Below are 19,484 nucleotides of genomic sequence, written 5' to 3'. Positions count from 1 at the left end.
AGCTAATTAGTTTATTAATAATAAATTAAAGTACTCAGAATTATTTTCCTGAAAAGTGAAGTCTCAGAAATATTAATCGTATTAAAATAATTTAAAAAAAAATACATACAGTTAGTATGGAGATTGCTGGAATAGTGAATGATCAGGCTGCGAAGTTTGAGAACATGAGTTCAAGTCTAAAGAGCAGATGTGTTGTGTAAATATAGCTTTGTAATATTATAATCTTGGTAGCACAAACCCATTTCTTTACTGACTTTGTCACGAATGAAAATTATGTTTTTTTTATTAGTTCCAATTTACAAAATTTAATTTCGTTGTCTTGTTGACAGTTACTTTGCGCCTGATAAGCTTTGGGTATGACTACCATTGGGTATTTCTTTATATGCATGCAATGTTCTGGAATCCACAGAAGTCTTGGAGTGCACATATCAAAGGTGATATTTTGTTCATTGGTTATTGTAAATCAACAATAGAAATTGAAATATACATGATGTATTTATTTATTTTATAAATGTTTCAAAACATATTTAAGGTGCATAAGTTGTATTTTGAATAATGCATAACATTGATACTATGAAGAGATTCTTCGCATGGTCTGTGAAGTGTCACAGCTGAAGTGTCCATAGGTGTTTGTGAAGTGGTCAATTTTATGAAGTTAAAATTTTAAATAAGACATATTGAAGAACTGTTGAATATGATGCTTTTAGAAGTGTCCGTGCTTCTTATGCTTTTAGAACTGTTGAATATGATGCTTTTAGAACTGTTGAATATATGCTTTTAAAAGTAGGATGATGAGTCGAGTTTCTGTAATTTCCCTCAGTTTCTGTAATTAGTCTGGTATGCAACTTTTTCCCTTAATTAGTTGAGTTTCTGTGTTTGCTTATCTATGTTATCCATCATTTTCCCTTCAGGCCAACGCCACTTGTAATTAGTCTGGTATGCAACCTTTTCTCTTTCCCTCTCTCTCTCTCTCTCTCTCTCTCTCATCTTTTGTCACATGTCTACGTCTGTGCTTCGTAGATAGGGAAAATATGATCAAAATTTACAATCTAATATTATAACATACTTTTTGTAGTCCAACTAAAAATTTCTGACAAATATGATTTACAAACTCTTATTTGTTTGTAGAATAACCAATGACTCCCTCCATCTCAAATTATTTGTCTATTTTTACTATTTCTGACATCTCAAAAAATTATTTATATATTTTTAATTTATTCTTTTTCAATCATTTTCAAAACTTTATTTTCAAGAACTAAATTGAGATCTTTTAATTTTGTGGAGAAAATTTTGAATTTTCTTTGACAAACATATATATTGACCTGATTAAAGGACTCAAAGTGGACAAACGATTACGGACGGAGGAAGCATGGTTTTAGCTCTCAGAGGATCAATGGATTTGCACAAAAGAGAAAAGAAATTACTTGAAAATTTGAGTGGGTTTTTATAGATAGAGAGATAGAGCAGAGGTCATGTATAAGTTCTTGTTGAATCCCTCTTACACCCAATACCCAAAAAATGTGTCTACATGTTATGCATATATAAGTTTTCAAGGTCTATTTGATAGTAGTTCATACTGACAATTTTTAATTTTTATTTTTTTAAATGTCAGAAATTAGAAAGAATGGGTAATCTACTATGTTGTCTGCAAGTTGATCAATCAATAATTGCTATAAAGGAAAGATTTGGCAAGTTTGATGAAGTACTTGAGCCAGGTTGCCATTTCATGCCTTGGTGTCTTGGAAGAAAGGTTGCTGGTCATCTCACTCTCCGCTTGCAGCAGTTGGATGTGCGATGCGAAACTAAGACTAAGGTTTCGTTTTGTCTATATACTCGAGTAGCTTGGTTCATTTTATACTCCTGTTCAGAACCTAATAAATTGAACTCGCAACGACAACTTACAATTAAATATTTCTTCTCAACAGTATAATAACTTCTTGATTTGAATCTAAAAATGAATATTCATTTTTATTTTACTGCAGGATAATGTATTTGTGAATGTTGTTGCATCTATACAATACCGAGCCCTGGCTAACAAAGGGAGTGATGCTTTCTACAGACTCAGCAATACTAGAACCCAAATCCAAGCCTATGTATTTGATGGTATGTGTATTTTTTTTTTGTTGAAGGAAGTCTAACACAAATTTATAAATTACTTGTAATAAAAAATAAGCAAGGGATTTCTTTATTTGAACTGTTTTACTAGTGATCAGAGCAAGTGTTCCAAAGCTAAACCTAGACACGATGCTTTTGAGCAGAAAAATGAAATTGCCAGAGCTGTGGAAGATGAACTTGAAAAGGTAAAGAAAGAACTAGCGTGACTAACAATTATGTAAACTGAATTTGACATTATTGTGCTTGGATTTAACATTGATGATTCACAGGCTATGTCTGCCTAGGGGTATGAGATTGTTTAGACACTCATTGTTGATATTGAACCTGATGAGCACGTAAGCGAGCCATGAATGAAATCAATGCCGGTAAGCTCTCTAGTCCCCGCGAAATCAATGAAATCGATGATTTTTCATTACCAGTATTGTTCTTTTGGTGGCATCTTATAAGTTGGGTTATAGGCTTTTCTTAAACAGAATTTGACTTATTTTTGTCTTTCAGTGAAGTGAATTGTTTTTTAGAAAGTTCACTAAAAATGAAATAAACCAACAAAAAAAAAAAAAAAAACAATGGATCTTTTGATGTCACTAAAAAAATTGAAATTTGGCAGCTGCGAGGTTGAGGGTAGCTGCTAATGAGAAAGCAGAAGCGGAGAAAATTGTACAAATCAAGCGAGCAGAGGGCGATGCCGAGTCTAAGTATCTGGCAGGATTGGGTATTGCTAGGCAGCGATAGGCAATTGTGGACGGTCTAAGAGAAAGTGTGCTTGGCTTCTCAATGAATGTGCCGGGGACTATTGCTAAGGACGTCATGGATATGGTCCTAATCACACAGTACTTCGACACCATGAAGGAAATTGGTGCATCCTCCAAGTCCTCGGTCGTCTTCATCCCACATGGACCTGGAGCTGTTCGCGAAATAGCTGAGCAGATTAGGGATGGGCTGCTTCAGGCATCATCAGCTCAACAAGAAGCCACGCTTCTATAGGGTTTATCGTGTTTTGAAACAAATGTTGTGCAGAATAAGTTTGTTTTCCGGGATTAATTCTGGTGTTTGGTTTTCGGTTTGGTGTGATGGGGGAATTGCAATGTGTGTCCTGGAAACATCCTGAAGGAAACAAAATGTTTGTTTATTTAAGAACTTGGGTTGTTACAATGTTGTACGAAGTATTTTGTTGCATCTTATCCTGGTTATCAAGTGGATTTGTATCTTATCCTGATTATAGGGCGATGTCCTAAGATAAGGCATTGCCTGAAATTTAACCAAGGGGAAGGCTTTGAAGGAGCTAAACTTGTTGAAACCAATGCCAACATATTTGAATGCTATGTAAACAATTTTTTTATTCAAAAATTTAAAACAGAATGTTGTCCTTCAGTAGACCTTTTATTTAAAGTTGAAAAAAACATAATTTTGATTTATAACTGCAAATATCTTGAAGTTCTGCTTGTGAAACATTTTCTTATTTGTGAACTCCATTTACATAACCTACTAAAATCAATACCATATAAATCATGCATTCCATATAAATCAGCCCTACAAGAAAAATAGTCATGCATTCACATATAAATCAACCAAAGAGATTCACAAATAATTTTTTTTTTTTTAAATTTTTGGTTGATAAAGCCCATCCGAAATATGCTCATAATACTATATACATTAATTAGTATAATAACTAGTGTACTAATTAATGATGTGACATACTTTAAGATATTTTTAATATTTGTATAATGAGTGAGATTCATAATAATGACATAACCAGTGTTAGTACACTAAATGGTGCATGTAATACCACCGTCCAAAATAATATGGCAACCGCATCGCTAAATTTATGAACCAGATTCTGGACAATTTGGATTTGATTGAAAGAGCAACAAACCACCACCAAAAACAGTTGTTCAGACCTGCTCAACGAATGTATACTCGTACAATTCATTTTTGTTTATAAATGTAGTGTGAAAAGAGTTTTCCCGTGGACATTATTAGTATAAAAGTTCTAAAAAAAAATTCTAGTAACAAACATTATTCCACCCATAAAAAATGTTGTCCATAGTATAGCCTCAGGGCCCTACAGCAACATGGACACTTCATAGTCATCTGATGCTCAATAAACAATGATCAATCAGGTATACAACCAGCTGAACATGCGCAGAAGCAAATATATATATATATAGCAAGTTATTCAAATTGAAATACTCATCATGCTTTAGAAGTACAGCCAATCAAATAATTGTAAACGTTGGCAGCTACCAGAAAAACCTGGTTAGATACAACACCCTGGACCAGATGAAACAATTTTCCTTCTAAAAAGCACACCATCCAATTGAAAAAAAATCGCAAGTCTTACTCATAAAGATCTTCAAATATCAGGTACTACCCAGTTTAACCAAGGGAATGTAAGAACTAAGTATTGAAACAAATTTATATAAATCCTCTAGAATTATTTTTACAATCCAAAAACCATCAAAAAGATGAGAATCAACCGATAAAGGAACAGAAGTTTAAGCAGTCAACTACGCTACTTCCTTGTGCTCAACTCATTACTCCCAACCATCAACAGTTATTGCTCCCCACCTACGGTTTGAGAGCCAATGCCAGCCCAAACTTGGCCCCCTTGTCGATAGACTTGGTGTCTACTTCTCCAGAAATGGTGAAAGTGACTTTGGCCTCCATTCATGCTGGATGAGTGCACTTGCCTTCCTGGTGTTGTTAACCTGGGCCTTAACCGTGGTCAATGGATCCAATGAATGCTGGGTGCCAATGGTGATGGTGTTCATGCTGGATGAGAAGCTGTGTATTACCTCTGCCCCAACAGCTGTCTTGGTCAAGGGGTTCACTGTATGGTAGTACGATGCATTGAGAGAGTCACCCTTGTCATTCCTGAATCAACACAAGCTCACCACATTATGCGCCGAAGAAACATAAAACACCAGCCACGCAAGCAATACAGCTATGAATTAATAAGCTTCAGAACTAAAATTCTCTAAATCTTGCAATCATCTGATAACCAAATTTAGTGTACTCATATCATTTGTGAAGACATGCTCAAGATAAGGGCAGGAACCAGAAATTTCCCATCAAATGTTCAACATGAACCACAAACAGGATACATGTGCATGCAAGGGGAAGAACAGCTTAGTTTTATAAACCATGAAGATAAGTACTATCAAATGCCTAGTCACAAAAATGAGGATAAGAAGGTACCACTAAAAAAAAGGTGAAAAAATGAAAATAATTATCTTGCACAAGAAACAACTCACAGGGTCAAGGACGCGATAAGGTCTGAGTTGGTGAAGCTCAATCCAGCATTGCATTTGGTGAAGTCCCGTCTTGGAGTCAAAGGAGACATCAGTCCCAAGTGCAACAACATTAGTCCCTACAACACCTGAGAAGTTGATAATAGGGATTGCTGTCAACCCAATGGTTGTGCTTATCCCCGCATAGTCATGCAAGTATTGAACTTCCAACTGTCACAAATCACTGACAGATCAGTAATCATCCAGCAATACCTCAAACTTAGGTATAATAAAATTAAATGTGACATAATAGCTCAAACTGATGTACAATATCAAAAGACCAAATTCCCTCAAATAAATTACATGAAAAAAGAAAAGCGATCCCGATCAGACCACCATGGTACAAAAAGTTTTTACTACAGAAATCAAGCAATGATTGCTTACCTTGCCAGACCTTTGATCAGGAATCTTGAAGCTAAAGATCGTCTTCAATCCAGGAGCAGGCTCATCAACAGTAATAGTAGTACAAAGCTAGTACATAAGCAAAAGATCAGTTAGATGATCAAATCAAACCATTATCTGAAGAGTGAGAGAAACTAAATGTGGTTCTCAGAAAGGTTTGATACCTTACACTCCTTTAAGGAGGAAGCTAGACCACTTGGCCTAAAGACCAATCTGTTGGTATTTTTTTTTTTATGTAATACGTTTCAATTGTTGCATACACAACAGAATACTGAATTACCAGCACTGAATGTTCACCGAGATCTTCTTCTGTGATTCTTGTTTGATTGGCCATGTTTTATTTGTTGGTACAGAGCACAAATATGAGATCAACAGATGCTGACCAACATGAAACTTTCACGCACTTGAAATCCGCAAAGACAAGTCAAAGTACTTGGGAGAAAGACGATTGAGAAGCAATATGTGAGGCAGAACCATTTCAGTCTACCAATGCAAATTAAATCACTGAGAGCTGACAACAGATCCAGATACACAGACTGTTTGGTTACTGGAATCAATTACATCCCACCTTTGTGCTGCCATGAAAGAAATAGAACCACGCAAGGAACCATGCAGCACATCATTGTGACACCAATAGTCTTTCATAAATGCCATTATTTTGTAGTAGGTTCATTCAAAGTAACACACCGAGCTGGGCGGAAATCTACAAAAGGGAAGCCCTTGGACTTATTAATAACATGATTGCTAAAAGAATAGTCACATGGGCAACCAGTATTGAATTCTTGTCAGTTATGAATAAACTAAAAACAGGCATTGGAGTTCCATATCAATGAAGTATGTATCTCTTCATATAGCATTTTTGTTGTGCAATTTGAGCTATGATTGCAATCAAGAAACAAAACTTCTTTTTGTTTCCATCACAAAGTTCGATGTTTCTATCTCCTAGGAGACCGAAATTACATTTTTCTATTCCATTTGATCTCTTGGATCTTAGATACAAATAACATTTGTCTCCCAAAGGAAATAAAATTTGTAGGAATTATTCTTTCATGGGAAGAAAAAAACAAAAAGCCTCTAGCTAACACAATTTCAATTGCATTTTCAAAATCCAAAATGAATCAGAGCCATCAACTAGTTGACCAAAACAAAAAGACAAATTAGTGCACACATTGATATCAATGAAGCTAAAAGGCTAAATTACCCAAATGCTAAAAGAGAAAATGCCAAGACAAGACAAGACAAGAATGAGAATAAATAAAAGAGAGAAATAATTTTTTCATGCAATGAGGGTGTATCAGGAGCTATCCTCAGTAGGGAATTTTTTTTTTCTTCCATTAATTGAAATTAGGGAATATTTTATTAAATTGAAGCTATTCTTGGTACCATTTGAATTGTTTCTTGTATGAAAAAGAAAAACAAAACAGAGCTGCAACACAACATGTCATATCTCAAGACCCATATACAGCAACAGTAGTAGTAGAGCATCAATAAGACCATGGTAGCAGCAGCAAGTCTATAGTAGGAACATCAAAAGATCACCAGCAACATAAGAATAGCATCAACAGAGCTGTCATCTACTTCATTTAGGCAAAAATATACATCATCTAGTTTCCCGGTTATCAAAACAGAGCCAAAACAGTAGTAGTAAAATTGTAGTAACAACAACAATGAAACCAAAATAGTAACATTCATCATAACATCAATATCAACAGAACCAAAATCTTGCAAATTGAAAATCATCGAGACTTCCGTTACATTGTAGCCAGAGGTACAAACAACTAGTCTATATGTTATCTGACTCATATATGATCAAATTAAACTTGGAATGTGCAAAATTCCTTTTATAGAAGTTAGGATAACCAAAAAGCTATATCAAACACTATTAGTAAATGCCAACAAATAATTAAATTGGATTGTTTCATACAATGTAAACACCATAATTAAATTAGAAAAATACCTAATTTGACATAGCAACACAAGAACCCAAACTACACCTAGTGGAGCCACCAAAAGCTTGCATGAACTAGTTATCTAGTGAAAAAGCCTAAGGTCAAAAAGCTAAGTGACAGAAAAAAAACTAATAACGCCTATGATGCAATAATCTATTCAATTTGCTTCTAATTCCTTGAGGGAGAAGAAAAAAGGAAAGGAAAGAGAGCATATATATAACCTTATATACCCTATAGTTGGGTCAAATATTGTTGTGTCAAATATTGTACTAAATTCAATAACTGCCAAACATATTTCAACTCAAGGATAATGAGCATTCTGACACCTCCGGGTGGATTTGCTTGCCAGTGGCCATCTATCGATTACTAGTACATGGATAATTATAGACACGTTGTATATACAATATCTCATTAGCTGTTTGGTGACTTCTCTTGTATTAAATGCCTCTATTCTTGGATTAAGTTGGGTGTTGCAGAGATCAGCAGATAATTTCGAAAGGATAGTAGTTGAAGGTCTGTAATCGTCCCTTTTCACAAGCTTCAGAAGCAATACTTTTTTTCTTTTCTAATGCACCTGAGGAGAAGAATCTAAAAACTTTGAAGACAACAAGATCTGTACAGTCTTAAAATTGCATTTTCCAGATATCGTCTCTCTTAGATCTAAGTCAAAGCAGAACAAGATAAATTCTCTGTGATTTTGAATCAATTTGGTAATGGTATGGGTGGAACCATGAAGCAAGAGGCATGCCTAGCTTGATCTCTAGCCAATCCAGTGTTGTTTCTTTCTAATCAATACATTTTCCACCATAAATTATCAAATGATCAAGTTCTCATTTTGGACAACACAAACTTCATCTAAATAACAATGGTCTCCTGCTTAGATTCTTAAAGTAGCTAATTTTGATCCCCTTCCTTTGTGGTTGGTGTGAAGACTAAAGAAAAGGTATGCTGAAGAGAAAAACCATTTTCCACTGCACAGATCTAACATACAGGGGCATGCTGGGTACAGAGTGTCAGGACCTTCAAGTCGTATGTATTCAAGATATTCAAAATTCAAACGCAACAGACTTCTAGGACAAAGTAGGCATGCTCAAAGAAGATCAACAAGCTTTCACATAATATGGCCCCCAAAATGATATCTTAGAATCTACTAAATGGGATTGAGAAAAAAATAAATTTGGCAGATTGAGATACTTGGCACAGCTCACAAGCCAAATTGTTTTTCGTTATATCTAAAACAATGAAGGTAAATAAATAAATAAATAAAGCTAAATTACCATTAGGCAAGTCCCGCCATCAATGTCACAGACAGGGTACTCGTGTGGGCAGCAGCTAGAGTGATCATCACAGCAGGTAGCAGACACGAGGGGGCAGCATCCCCAACCAAAGCAGTAGCTACCGTATTGATAGACACAACAGCATGTGGTTCCTGCAGGGCAATTAAAATAATCATCGCAGACTGTGGGGGGTTTTGCTGGGGTAGGAGGAGATGGACCGGGATTAGGAGGGTTGGAACCGGTCTTGATGGGGTATGAGGCCATTTGAGCAATCCCACACTTGCCACCAATGGAATTGATGTTGCGCTCCAACCTTATGTACCCGTTTTCTTCCCAGTTTGAACCCCAAGAGTTCCTCACAACCCAGTAATCTACACCATCTTCTGTACCATATCCAACAGCAACAACACCGTGGTCAAGGTTTGTCCCACAGTGTCCAGTAAATACACCCTGAAAAGAATTAAAAGGAAAAAATCAAGTTGTGTTTGAAAGACAGACCGATATCGACGGAGATCGTTTGGGAGGGCGATCGACAGAGAGAGACAGACCGAGATCGACAGAGAGAGAGAGAGAGAGAGACCCAGTAATCTACACCATCTTCTGTACTGTAACGCCCTCAAAACAATAACAATAAACCCACCAGATAAGACATGCATTTACATTTAAACTAACCACATTCCTTTCATTCATTAGAATTCCGTTACATAAGTATTACACGTTAATCTCATAACAAAATGCCCTACGGGCTTACAGCTTTCCAAGTTAACACTTGGTTACAACAAAGGGGTTCTAACTCGTTTACACATTAAGCCCTTGGCTTGAAATTACATGTAATAAATCAAAGTAAAACGACAAAACTATGCCCGCCACAAGCCTCCCAGCTATGTCCTTGGAGGTGGCATGCTTCCTGCACCTGAAAATGATATTCCCATATAGGGTGAGCCACAGCCCAGTAGAAATACACTAAACCAACCATGGACAATGACTAAAACATTAGCAATTGATAGTTGGTCAACACTGATACAGTCACATAAATAACATATTTATGTCAACGACTTACAAGTCCCAATTACTTTTCATTTTCCTTTTAACAACAGATAAGCATACTAGCTCTATCATCATTTCCACAGATATGTATAAAAACTATATCTCACATTCAGATAAGCATAAAAGCTATATCCACATTCTCAACAGATATGTATATCAACAATATCCACAGATAAGCATACAAGCTGTATCCACACTCTACAACAGATATGTATATCAACAATATCCACAGATAAGCATACAAGCTGTATCCACACTTCACTTCACAAAGATAAGCATATGAGCTCTATCTTCACTTCTCTAGACAAGCATATGAGCTCTGTCTACGGAGTACATCCCCTATCTCCTCCAAATACCTATCCGGTTTAGAGGTCCATCCCCTATCTTCCCCTAAACCGCGGAGTACATCCCCTATCTCCTCCTCTACACATAACGCATATAAACACATTGGTTCTATATACAATCACACAATACAAACAATTAATGTATTCTAGCAACTGTCAAATTCCATAACACATTCCATTGATTAGTTTCAGTTTGCCTAATCAACATACATTGTCTACAACAATCACGACTATCCTCCACCGATAGCCCCAAGCAGTTATTTCTAAAACAGAAAATAAATGCGCAAATGGATATTCAATCAACATTTCATTTCCTCATTTCTCACCAATTAATTATCCCAATTAATTAATCAATGTAATTAGGCCATTTTCCATAATTACCATTTCAACCCTTAGGTCCCATTTTCTTCAATGATTCAGCAATCATTCCATTTTTTTTCATGCTAAACATGCATCTAGGTTTATTATGAATAAAACCCCAACTTTTGTATAATTGCACAAAAGCCCCAAACTTTCACAAAATTACCAAACCAAGCCCAACATCTCAAAATACCAAAATTTAAAGACAAAACCCATAGAGAGGAGTAGGTTATCCCTACCTCAAATTCGGAGTCCCAAAGGAGAAGACGACAAAACCCAACGTGCTCCAAAACCCGTGATTTTCAGATTAAAATGAAGCCCTCGACGATCAACAACTTTTTTGTAAAGGCCAAAGGTGAGTAAATCACTCCTACTAGATCAAAACCTAGAGAGAAGGTAGTATCTAGAGAGAAAGACTCAACAATGGTGTTTTTGGAAAAGTAAGAGAGAGAAGAGAAAGTGAAAAAGTGATTTGAAAAGTCACAATTTCGGGACTTAGACCCAGTCTTCCGCTCGAGCGTAAAACACCCCGCTCGAGCGGCCACTCACAGACTTCCGCTCGAGCGGCCAACCTCCCGCTCGAGCGCAGAATGCACTCGCCCAGCACTTTTGCAGAACCAGGCCTCCGCTCGAGCTCCCAATCCCTACGCTCGAGCTCACAACACTGCACAACAAGATACTGGATGGATGTAATCTACGCTCGAGCGCCAACACCTCCGCTCGAGCGTACAGGCCAAAAAATCTGGGCAACTAGTTTTGGTTTCTAAACTCAACCAACCTGTAACAAACCCGCTCAACACATCCTATAACTCAAATACAAAGTAAGAAAGGATGTAAACAAGATAATAAACAACTACCAACATCCACGGACACATGTCCGGATCACTATACAACAAGGGTAAACCCGGGATCGCTATAACCTCCCCCCCTTAAAGAATTTCGTCCCCGAAATTAAGCACAAGTTTTCAAAACAAGTTTTTCTCCCTTTTAATCAATGTTACACTTGAACATTCAACAATTCGACCCATTCCCGGTCATCCCATCCCTTTAACAAGAGACATATCACAATATGTAAACCACATATGTATTATCAACATGCATCAACATTATGCACTATCTTTCCAATTTCAACAATATATTCAACACATATAGTATCACATTCAACTTCCGTATGAGGCAAGTTCCAAAACATACTTCCAATAACCAAAACATTTTCAATGTTTCACAACTTAAGACATATAAAAAGCTCTTAAGTTCAACAAAATGTAAAATTTAAATACAAGATTACATATCAACAAACAAGTCCGGATATTTCTCACGGACTTCCAACTCACGTTCCCAAGTGGCTTCCTCCACTCCGTGATGTTTCCACAAGACTTTCACCAAAGGAATGGTCTTGCCACGCAGGACCTGATCCCGCCTATCCAAGACCCGAACCGGTCTCTCCTCATACGAGGCATCCTCATCTACCTCTAAATTAGTCCAATCCAACACATGTGATGGATCTGGTTCATACTTCCGAAGCATACTCACATGAAACACATCATGCACTCCGGACAACTGCGGCGGTAAGGCTAACCGATAAGCAACCTCACCTATCCTCTCAAGGATCTCAAAAGGACCAATAAACCGAGGGGACAACTTCCCACTCTTCCCAAACCTCATCAGACCTCGCCTAGGTGATATCTTCAGAAAGACATGATCACCTACCTCAAACGCCAAAGGCCTCCTCCTACGATCGGCATAACTCTTTTGTCGACTCTGGGCTGTAACAAGCCTCTTACGGATAAGCTCAACTTTCTCCGTCGTCTCCCTAACCAACTCCGGACCCAACAAAGGTGCATCACCCACCTCGGCCCAACACACTGGAGACCTACACGGTCGGCCATACAAGGCCTCAAACGGTGCCATACCGATGCTAGACTGAAAACTGTTGTTGTAGGCAAACTCTACCAATGGCAAGTGCCTCTCCCACGTCCCACTGAAGTCCAGGACACAACCCCGAAGCATATCCTCGAGGATCTGAATAGTACGCTCGGACTGCCCGTCAGTCTGAGGATGATAGGCCGTACTAAAGGTCAACTTAGTGCCCAAGGCACTCTGCAAACTCTGCCACAACCTGGCAGTAAAACGAGGATCTCTATCTGAGACGATCGTCACTGGGACCCCGTGCAATCTCACTACGTCCCGAATATACAAGTCGGCAAGATGATCTACCGAATCTCTCACGCGCATAGGAATAAAGTGCGCCGACTTAGTCAACCGGTCTACAACCACCCAAATAGCATCACTACCCCGCTGAGTCCTCGGAAGACCTACAACGAAGTCCATAGTGACATGCTCCCACTTCCACTCGGCAATAGGCAAGGGTTGCAACAAACCCGCTGGCCTCTGATGCTCGGCCTTCACTTGCTGGCAAGTAAGGCATTTCGATACGAAGACAGCCACATCTCTTTTCATACCCCGCCACCAAAACTGGCGACCCAAATCCTGATACATCTTAGTACCTCCCGGATGCACCGCAAGGCGCGAATGGTGAAACTCTCGGAGTACTTCCTCTCGGCAAGACTCCGGTACAAACAAACAGTCTCGGTATCTCACACTCAGGTCGGGATACACCGTCAAACCCTTCTCAACTTTCCCACTGGAGATCTTCTCTCGGAGGGATTCTACCTCAAGGTCACCTCTCTGTGCCTCTAACACTCTAATCATAAGTGTAGGCTGCGCAACAACAGAAAACAAGGCCGCAGCCTCAACAGATTCGCCCAGTAGCAAATCAAACTCGCCAAGTGCCCCCAACATCTCCCATTCCCGGATGGCTATACAAGCTACATCACTAATGGTTTTCCTACTAAGGGCATCGGCCACAACATTGGCCTTTCCCGGATGATAATGCAACTCAAAATCATAATCCTCGATGAACTCCATCCACCTCCTCTGCCTCAGATTCAAGTCTCTCTGTGTAAACAGATACTTCAAACTCTTATGATCCGAGAATACCTCGAACCTCTCACCATAAAGGTAGTGCCTCCAGATTTTCAAGGCAAAGATCACAGCTGCTAACTCTAGGTCATGTGTGGGGTAATTCTTCTCGTGTATTTTCAACTGACGTAAGCCATAAGCTACCACTTTTCCCTCTTGCATCAACACACAACCCAAACCCTCTCGTGAGGCATCACAATAAACCGCGTAACCCAACCCTCTCTCCGGAATAATCAACACCGGAGCGGTGGTCAATCTAATTTTCAACTCTTGGAACGACTTTTCACAAGTCTCACTCCACACAAACTTGACTCCCTTCCGAGTCAGCCTAGTCAACGGTGATGCTAACCTGGAGAAATCTTTCACAAACCGACGGTAATACCCAGCTAATCCCAGAAAACTGCGGATCTCAAACACACTCTTAGGCTGTGCCCAATCTTGCACTGCCTCAACCTTGGATGTATCAACAGACACCCCTTCCCCGGATACCACGTGGCCTAAGAATTTGACTTCCCTCAGCCAGAACTCACACTTCCCAAACTTGGCATACAGCCTATGGGCTCTAAGTAACTCAAGCACCACTCTCAAGTGTTCCTCGTGCTCCTCCTTAGATGACGAATAAATAAGGATATCGTCCACAAAAACAACCACAAAGCGGTCTAAGAACTCCCGGAAAATCCGGTTCATCAAGTCCATAAAGACTGCCGGTGCATTGGTAAGCCCAAATGGCATCACCAGAAACTCATAATGGCCATACCGCGTACGGAATGCCGTCTTCGGAATATCTTCCTCCCTGACCTTCAACTGATGGTAACCCGATCTCAAGTCTATCTTAGAGAAACAACGGGAACCCTTCAACTGGTCAAACAAATCATCTATACGGGGCATAGGGTACTTATTTTTAACCGTAGCCCGATTCAACTTCCGGTAGTCTATACACAATCTCAAGGCACCATCTTTCTTTTTAACAAAGAGTGCCGGTGCTCCCCACGGTGAAACACTAGGGCGAACAAAGCCCTTATCGAGCAATTCCTGGAGCTGAACTTTCAACTCAACCAACTCTGCTGGAGCAAAACGGTAAGGTGCCATAGAAATCGGCGCCGTACCAGGCACTAAATCAATAGAGAACTCTATCTCTCGGTGAGGTGGCAAACTAACAAGATCTTCGGGAAAGACATCCGAATACTCACAAACCACCCTCGGTAACACAACCTGGGTCTCAACACACTCGCTACTCTCAAAGCTAGCAAGTAAACCACTAAGCTCACTTCGCCCTCGCGAATCAAACCCCGGTGGCAAAACACTACCAACCCGGTCTCCCAAGAAATGGAACCACTCCCCGCTCAAGGTACATAACGTGACCCTCTGGCGGTAGCAATCAATAACAGCCCGGTATGACGATAGCCAGTCCATACCCAAAATAACATCAAAACCCTTCATGGGCATGACAACAAACGAAAAAGGGAGCCTATAATCGGCGACCTCAATATCACATCCTCTAACACCCTGTTTCAGAATCAACTCACCACCCAAAGGCGATACCACACAAATAGGAGATGCTAACTGTGCTAACTCCAATTCCAAAACAGATGCAAATGCAGCAGATACAAAAGAATGAGATGCACCCGTGTCTATCAACACATTAGCAACTGAGTTGCAAAACAGAAAAGTACCTCTCACTACTGATGGAGCCGGTACTAAATCCTGCGCGGTAACAGCATACACGCGCCCCGTAGGCCCCTGGTCTACCTGCTCACCTCTCGGAGCAAAAGACTGCTGCACAGACTGGGATGACGAAGCTCCCGGATTGGCCCTCGAGGCCTGCACAGACTGAGCTGGCTGAAAACCCTGCGTCTGCCTAGAACCAGACGCTCCCGAAGTGGCACTCAACTGTGGGCAAAACCTCTTCATGTGCCCAGGTTGTCCACACTGATAACAAATCAAGAGCTGCCCCCTGCCCAAACTCTGACTCGGCGGTCTAGCTGAAGAAGAAGCAGCTTTCTGACCCCCACCCTTCTGCGGGAAAACAGAAACCTTGTGACCCAACTGGCCACACTTGTAACAAGTGAATTCTCCCTGACTGCCTCTCCCCGAGCCTACACTAGGCACTGGAAAGGTCGATCTAGAGACTGCACCCTGAGACTGCTGAGGGTTAGAACCCCTCTGCCTCCTGCCATCACTCTGACTATCCTGGCTCCTCTTGGAGCCTCTCTGACCCTCATCCTCCTCCTGCATCATAAGCTCCATATGAGCTGCAGCATCCACTAGGGGTCTATACTCTCGAATATAAGACCCACCAACTCTCAACTTGAGGCCCCGCCTCAACTTCCGCTCAAACTCATAGCAACGGCGTTCCTCAGACGCCACCAGTTCAGGTGCAAACCTAGACAGACTGGTAAAAGTAGCCTCAAACTCGGCCACTGACAAGCCCTGCTGATTAAGCCGGCTAAACTGATCCCTCAGCTTCTCCCTTGCTACTGCAGACAAAAACCTCTCCTGAAAAGCATTCACAAACGCCTCCCAAGTACCACCAACACGAGCTTTCTCGTACTTCCACCATTGACCCGCATCTCCCTTCAGTTGAAAGGATGCCAAGGTCACTTTCAGTGCTCCGTCCTCGATGCCAAGCATCTCAAACGTCTTCGTTGTCTGTTCGAGCCATTCATCTGCCTTAAGCGGCTCTTTAGGATCCCCGATAAACTCATCCGGATTACACCGGAAGAACTCCCTCTTCAAGAAGGAAGGCCCTGTCTCAGCTGCCTGATTCCCAGCTCTAAGAATACCCAAAGCTCCTGCTATCTCTCTGGCCAAGGCACCCATAGCCTGCTGACCTACTGGCTCGGCCACATTGGCCTGCCCAACTCCCTCCTGCACTGCCGGAATCTCACCCTGTAACGGTACTTCCTGCCTCGCAGGTCTACCACGCCTAGCACCTCTTCCTCGTCCTGACATCCTAATAAAGGCAACACAGAACGCTAGCACATTCATAGGTGTGCCGAAACTAATCACTCACGTCCTAATGCATGGACAACTATAATTCACTCCACATAAGCACATAAACACATAAGCACTTACGAACTTCATTTCCGGATAATGATAGTCCCGAGACGTTACTAGAGTTCCGGTTAGAAACAGCATTGATCAAGTGCTTTTCCAACAAGACTCCCAGAAACTCAAGGATCCAATCAACATCCTAGAAATTAAATCCCATACCCACATAGTCACATAAGCATGTTATCAATTGAGCACATAGCATATGATACTACATCTAAGTCTCTATCAAGCGAGACAAACCCATTGTGATCCTAATCACTTCCCACGTACCCAAAGTATTCGAACCCGGTACGCTCTGATACCAAGTTGTAACGCCCTCAAAACAATAACAATAAACCCACCAGATAAGACATGCATTTACATTTAAACTAACCACATTCCTTTCATTCATTAGAATTCCGTTACATAAGTATTACACGTTAATCTCATAACAAAATGCCCTACGGGCTTACAGCTTTCCAAGTTAACACTTGGTTACAACAAAGGGGTTCTAACTCGTTTACACATTAAGCCCTTGGCTTGAAATTACATGTAATAAATCAAAGTAAAACGACAAAACTATGCCCGCCACAAGCCTCCCAGCTATGTCCTTGGAGGTGGCATGCTTCCTGCACCTGAAAATGATATTCCCATATAGGGTGAGCCACAGCCCAGTAGAAATACACTAAACCAACCATGGACAATGACTAAAACATTAGCAATTGATAGTTGGTCAACACTGATACAGTCACATAAATAACATATTTATGTCAACGACTTACAAGTCCCAATTACTTTTCATTTTCCTTTTAACAACAGATAAGCATACTAGCTCTATCATCATTTCCACAGATATGTATAAAAACTATATCTCACATTCAGATAAGCATAAAAGCTATATCCACATTCTCAACAGATATGTATATCAACAATATCCACAGATAAGCATACAAGCTGTATCCACACTCTACAACAGATATGTATATCAACAATATCCACAGATAAGCATACAAGCTGTATCCACACTTCACTTCACAAAGATAAGCATATGAGCTCTATCTTCACTTCTCTAGACAAGCATATGAGCTCTGTCTACGGAGTACATCCCCTATCTCCTCCAAATACCTATCCGGTTTAGAGGTCCATCCCCTATCTTCCCCTAAACCGCGGAGTACATCCCCTATCTCCTCCTCTACACATAACGCATATAAACACATTGGTTCTATATACAATCACACAATACAAACAATTAATGTATTCTAGCAACTGTCAAATTCCATAACACATTCCATTGATTAGTTTCAGTTTGCCTAATCAACATACATTGTCTACAACAATCACGACTATCCTCCACCGATAGCCCCAAGCAGTTATTTCTAAAACAGAAAATAAATGCGCAAATGGATATTCAATCAACATTTCATTTCCTCATTTCTCACCAATTAATTATCCCAATTAATTAATCAATGTAATTAGGCCATTTTCCATAATTACCATTTCAACCCTTAGGTCCCATTTTCTTCAATGATTCAGCAATCATTCCATTTTTTTTCATGCTAAACATGCATCTAGGTTTATTATGAATAAAACCCCAACTTTTGTATAATTGCACAAAAGCCCCAAACTTTCACAAAATTACCAAACCAAGCCCAACATCTCAAAATACCAAAATTTAAAGACAAAACCCATAGAGAGGAGTAGGTTATCCCTACCTCAAATTCGGAGTCCCAAAGGAGAAGACGACAAAACCCAACGTGCTCCAAAACCCGTGATTTTCAGATTAAAATGAAGCCCTCGACGATCAACAACTTTTTTGTAAAGGCCAAAGGTGAGTAAATCACTCCTACTAGATCAAAACCTAGAGAGAAGGTAGTATCTAGAGAGAAAGACTCAACAATGGTGTTTTTGGAAAAGTAAGAGAGAGAAGAGAAAGTGAAAAAGTGATTTGAAAAGTCACAATTTCGGGACTTAGACCCAGTCTTCCGCTCGAGCATAAAACACCCCGCTCGAGCGGCCACTCACAGACTTCCGCTCGAGCGGCCAACCTCCCGCTCGAGCGCAGAATGCACTCGCCCAGCACTTTTGCAGAACCAGGCCTCCGCTCGAGCTCCCAATCCCTACGCTCGAGCTCACAACACTGCACAACAAGATACTGGATGGATGTAATCTACGCTCGAGCGCCAACACCTCCGCTCGAGCGTACAGGCCAAAAAATCTGGGCAACTAGTTTTGGTTTCTAAACTCAACCAACCTGTAACAAACCCGCTCAACACATCCTATAACTCAAATACAAAGTAAGAAAGGATGTAAACAAGATAATAAACAACTACCAACATCCACGGACACATGTCCGGATCACTATACAACAAGGGTAAACCCGGGATCGCTATATGTACCGTATCCAACAGCAACAACACCGTGGTCAAGGTTTGTCCCACAGTGTCCAGTAAATACACCCTGAAAAGAATTAAAAGGGAAAAATCAAGTTGTGTTTGAAAGACAGACCGAGATCGACGGAGATCGTTTGGGAGGGCGATCGACAGAGAGAGACAGACCGAGATCGACGGAGATCGACAGAGAGAGAGAGACGGAGATCGACAGAGAAGAGACGACAGATCGACAGATCGACAGACCAAGATCAAGATCGACAGAGCCGGAGACCAAGATCGACAGAATTTCTGAAAA

General features: G+C 40.3%; 1 protein-coding gene and 2 pseudogenes across 3 annotated transcripts; 1 reads left to right on the top strand and 2 right to left on the bottom strand.

The window, feature by feature from the left end:
• The first annotated feature begins 214 nt into the window (after window positions 1-214).
• Window positions 215-3,323, top strand: LOC114303538 (hypersensitive-induced response protein 1-like; annotated as a pseudogene). The gene is made up of 6 exons (XR_014329455.1): window positions 215-434; window positions 1,613-1,813; window positions 1,983-2,103; window positions 2,207-2,300; window positions 2,385-2,480; window positions 2,723-3,323. The product of XR_014329455.1 is annotated as a hypersensitive-induced response protein 1-like (transcript).
• Window positions 3,324-4,436: 1,113 nt separating this feature from the next.
• Window positions 4,437-6,461, bottom strand: LOC114303537 (mitochondrial outer membrane protein porin of 34 kDa-like; annotated as a pseudogene). Its single transcript, XR_014331135.1, has 5 exons — window positions 6,313-6,461; window positions 5,972-6,029; window positions 5,790-5,876; window positions 5,370-5,576; window positions 4,437-4,989 (listed from the first exon to the last, which is right to left on the bottom strand). The product of XR_014331135.1 is annotated as a mitochondrial outer membrane protein porin of 34 kDa-like (transcript).
• On the bottom strand, window positions 6,053-19,484 carry LOC114266026 (putative cysteine protease RD21B; the record flags this gene model as incomplete). The annotated part of the gene is made up of 3 exons (XM_082871730.1): window positions 6,053-6,510; window positions 9,034-9,483; window positions 19,305-19,484. Coding segments are annotated over 3 exons (660 nt in total), but the record flags the coding sequence as incomplete, so codon positions are not given.

The sequence above is a fragment of the Camellia sinensis genome, chromosome 5, assembly GCF_055761805.1.
Source record: "Camellia sinensis isolate YWXY chromosome 5, ASM5576180v1, whole genome shotgun sequence".
NCBI lineage: Eukaryota > Viridiplantae > Streptophyta > Magnoliopsida > Ericales > Theaceae > Camellia > Camellia sinensis.
The sequence above is the reverse complement of the archived record's forward strand: the minus strand, read 5'-3'. Positions and strand labels throughout refer to the sequence as shown.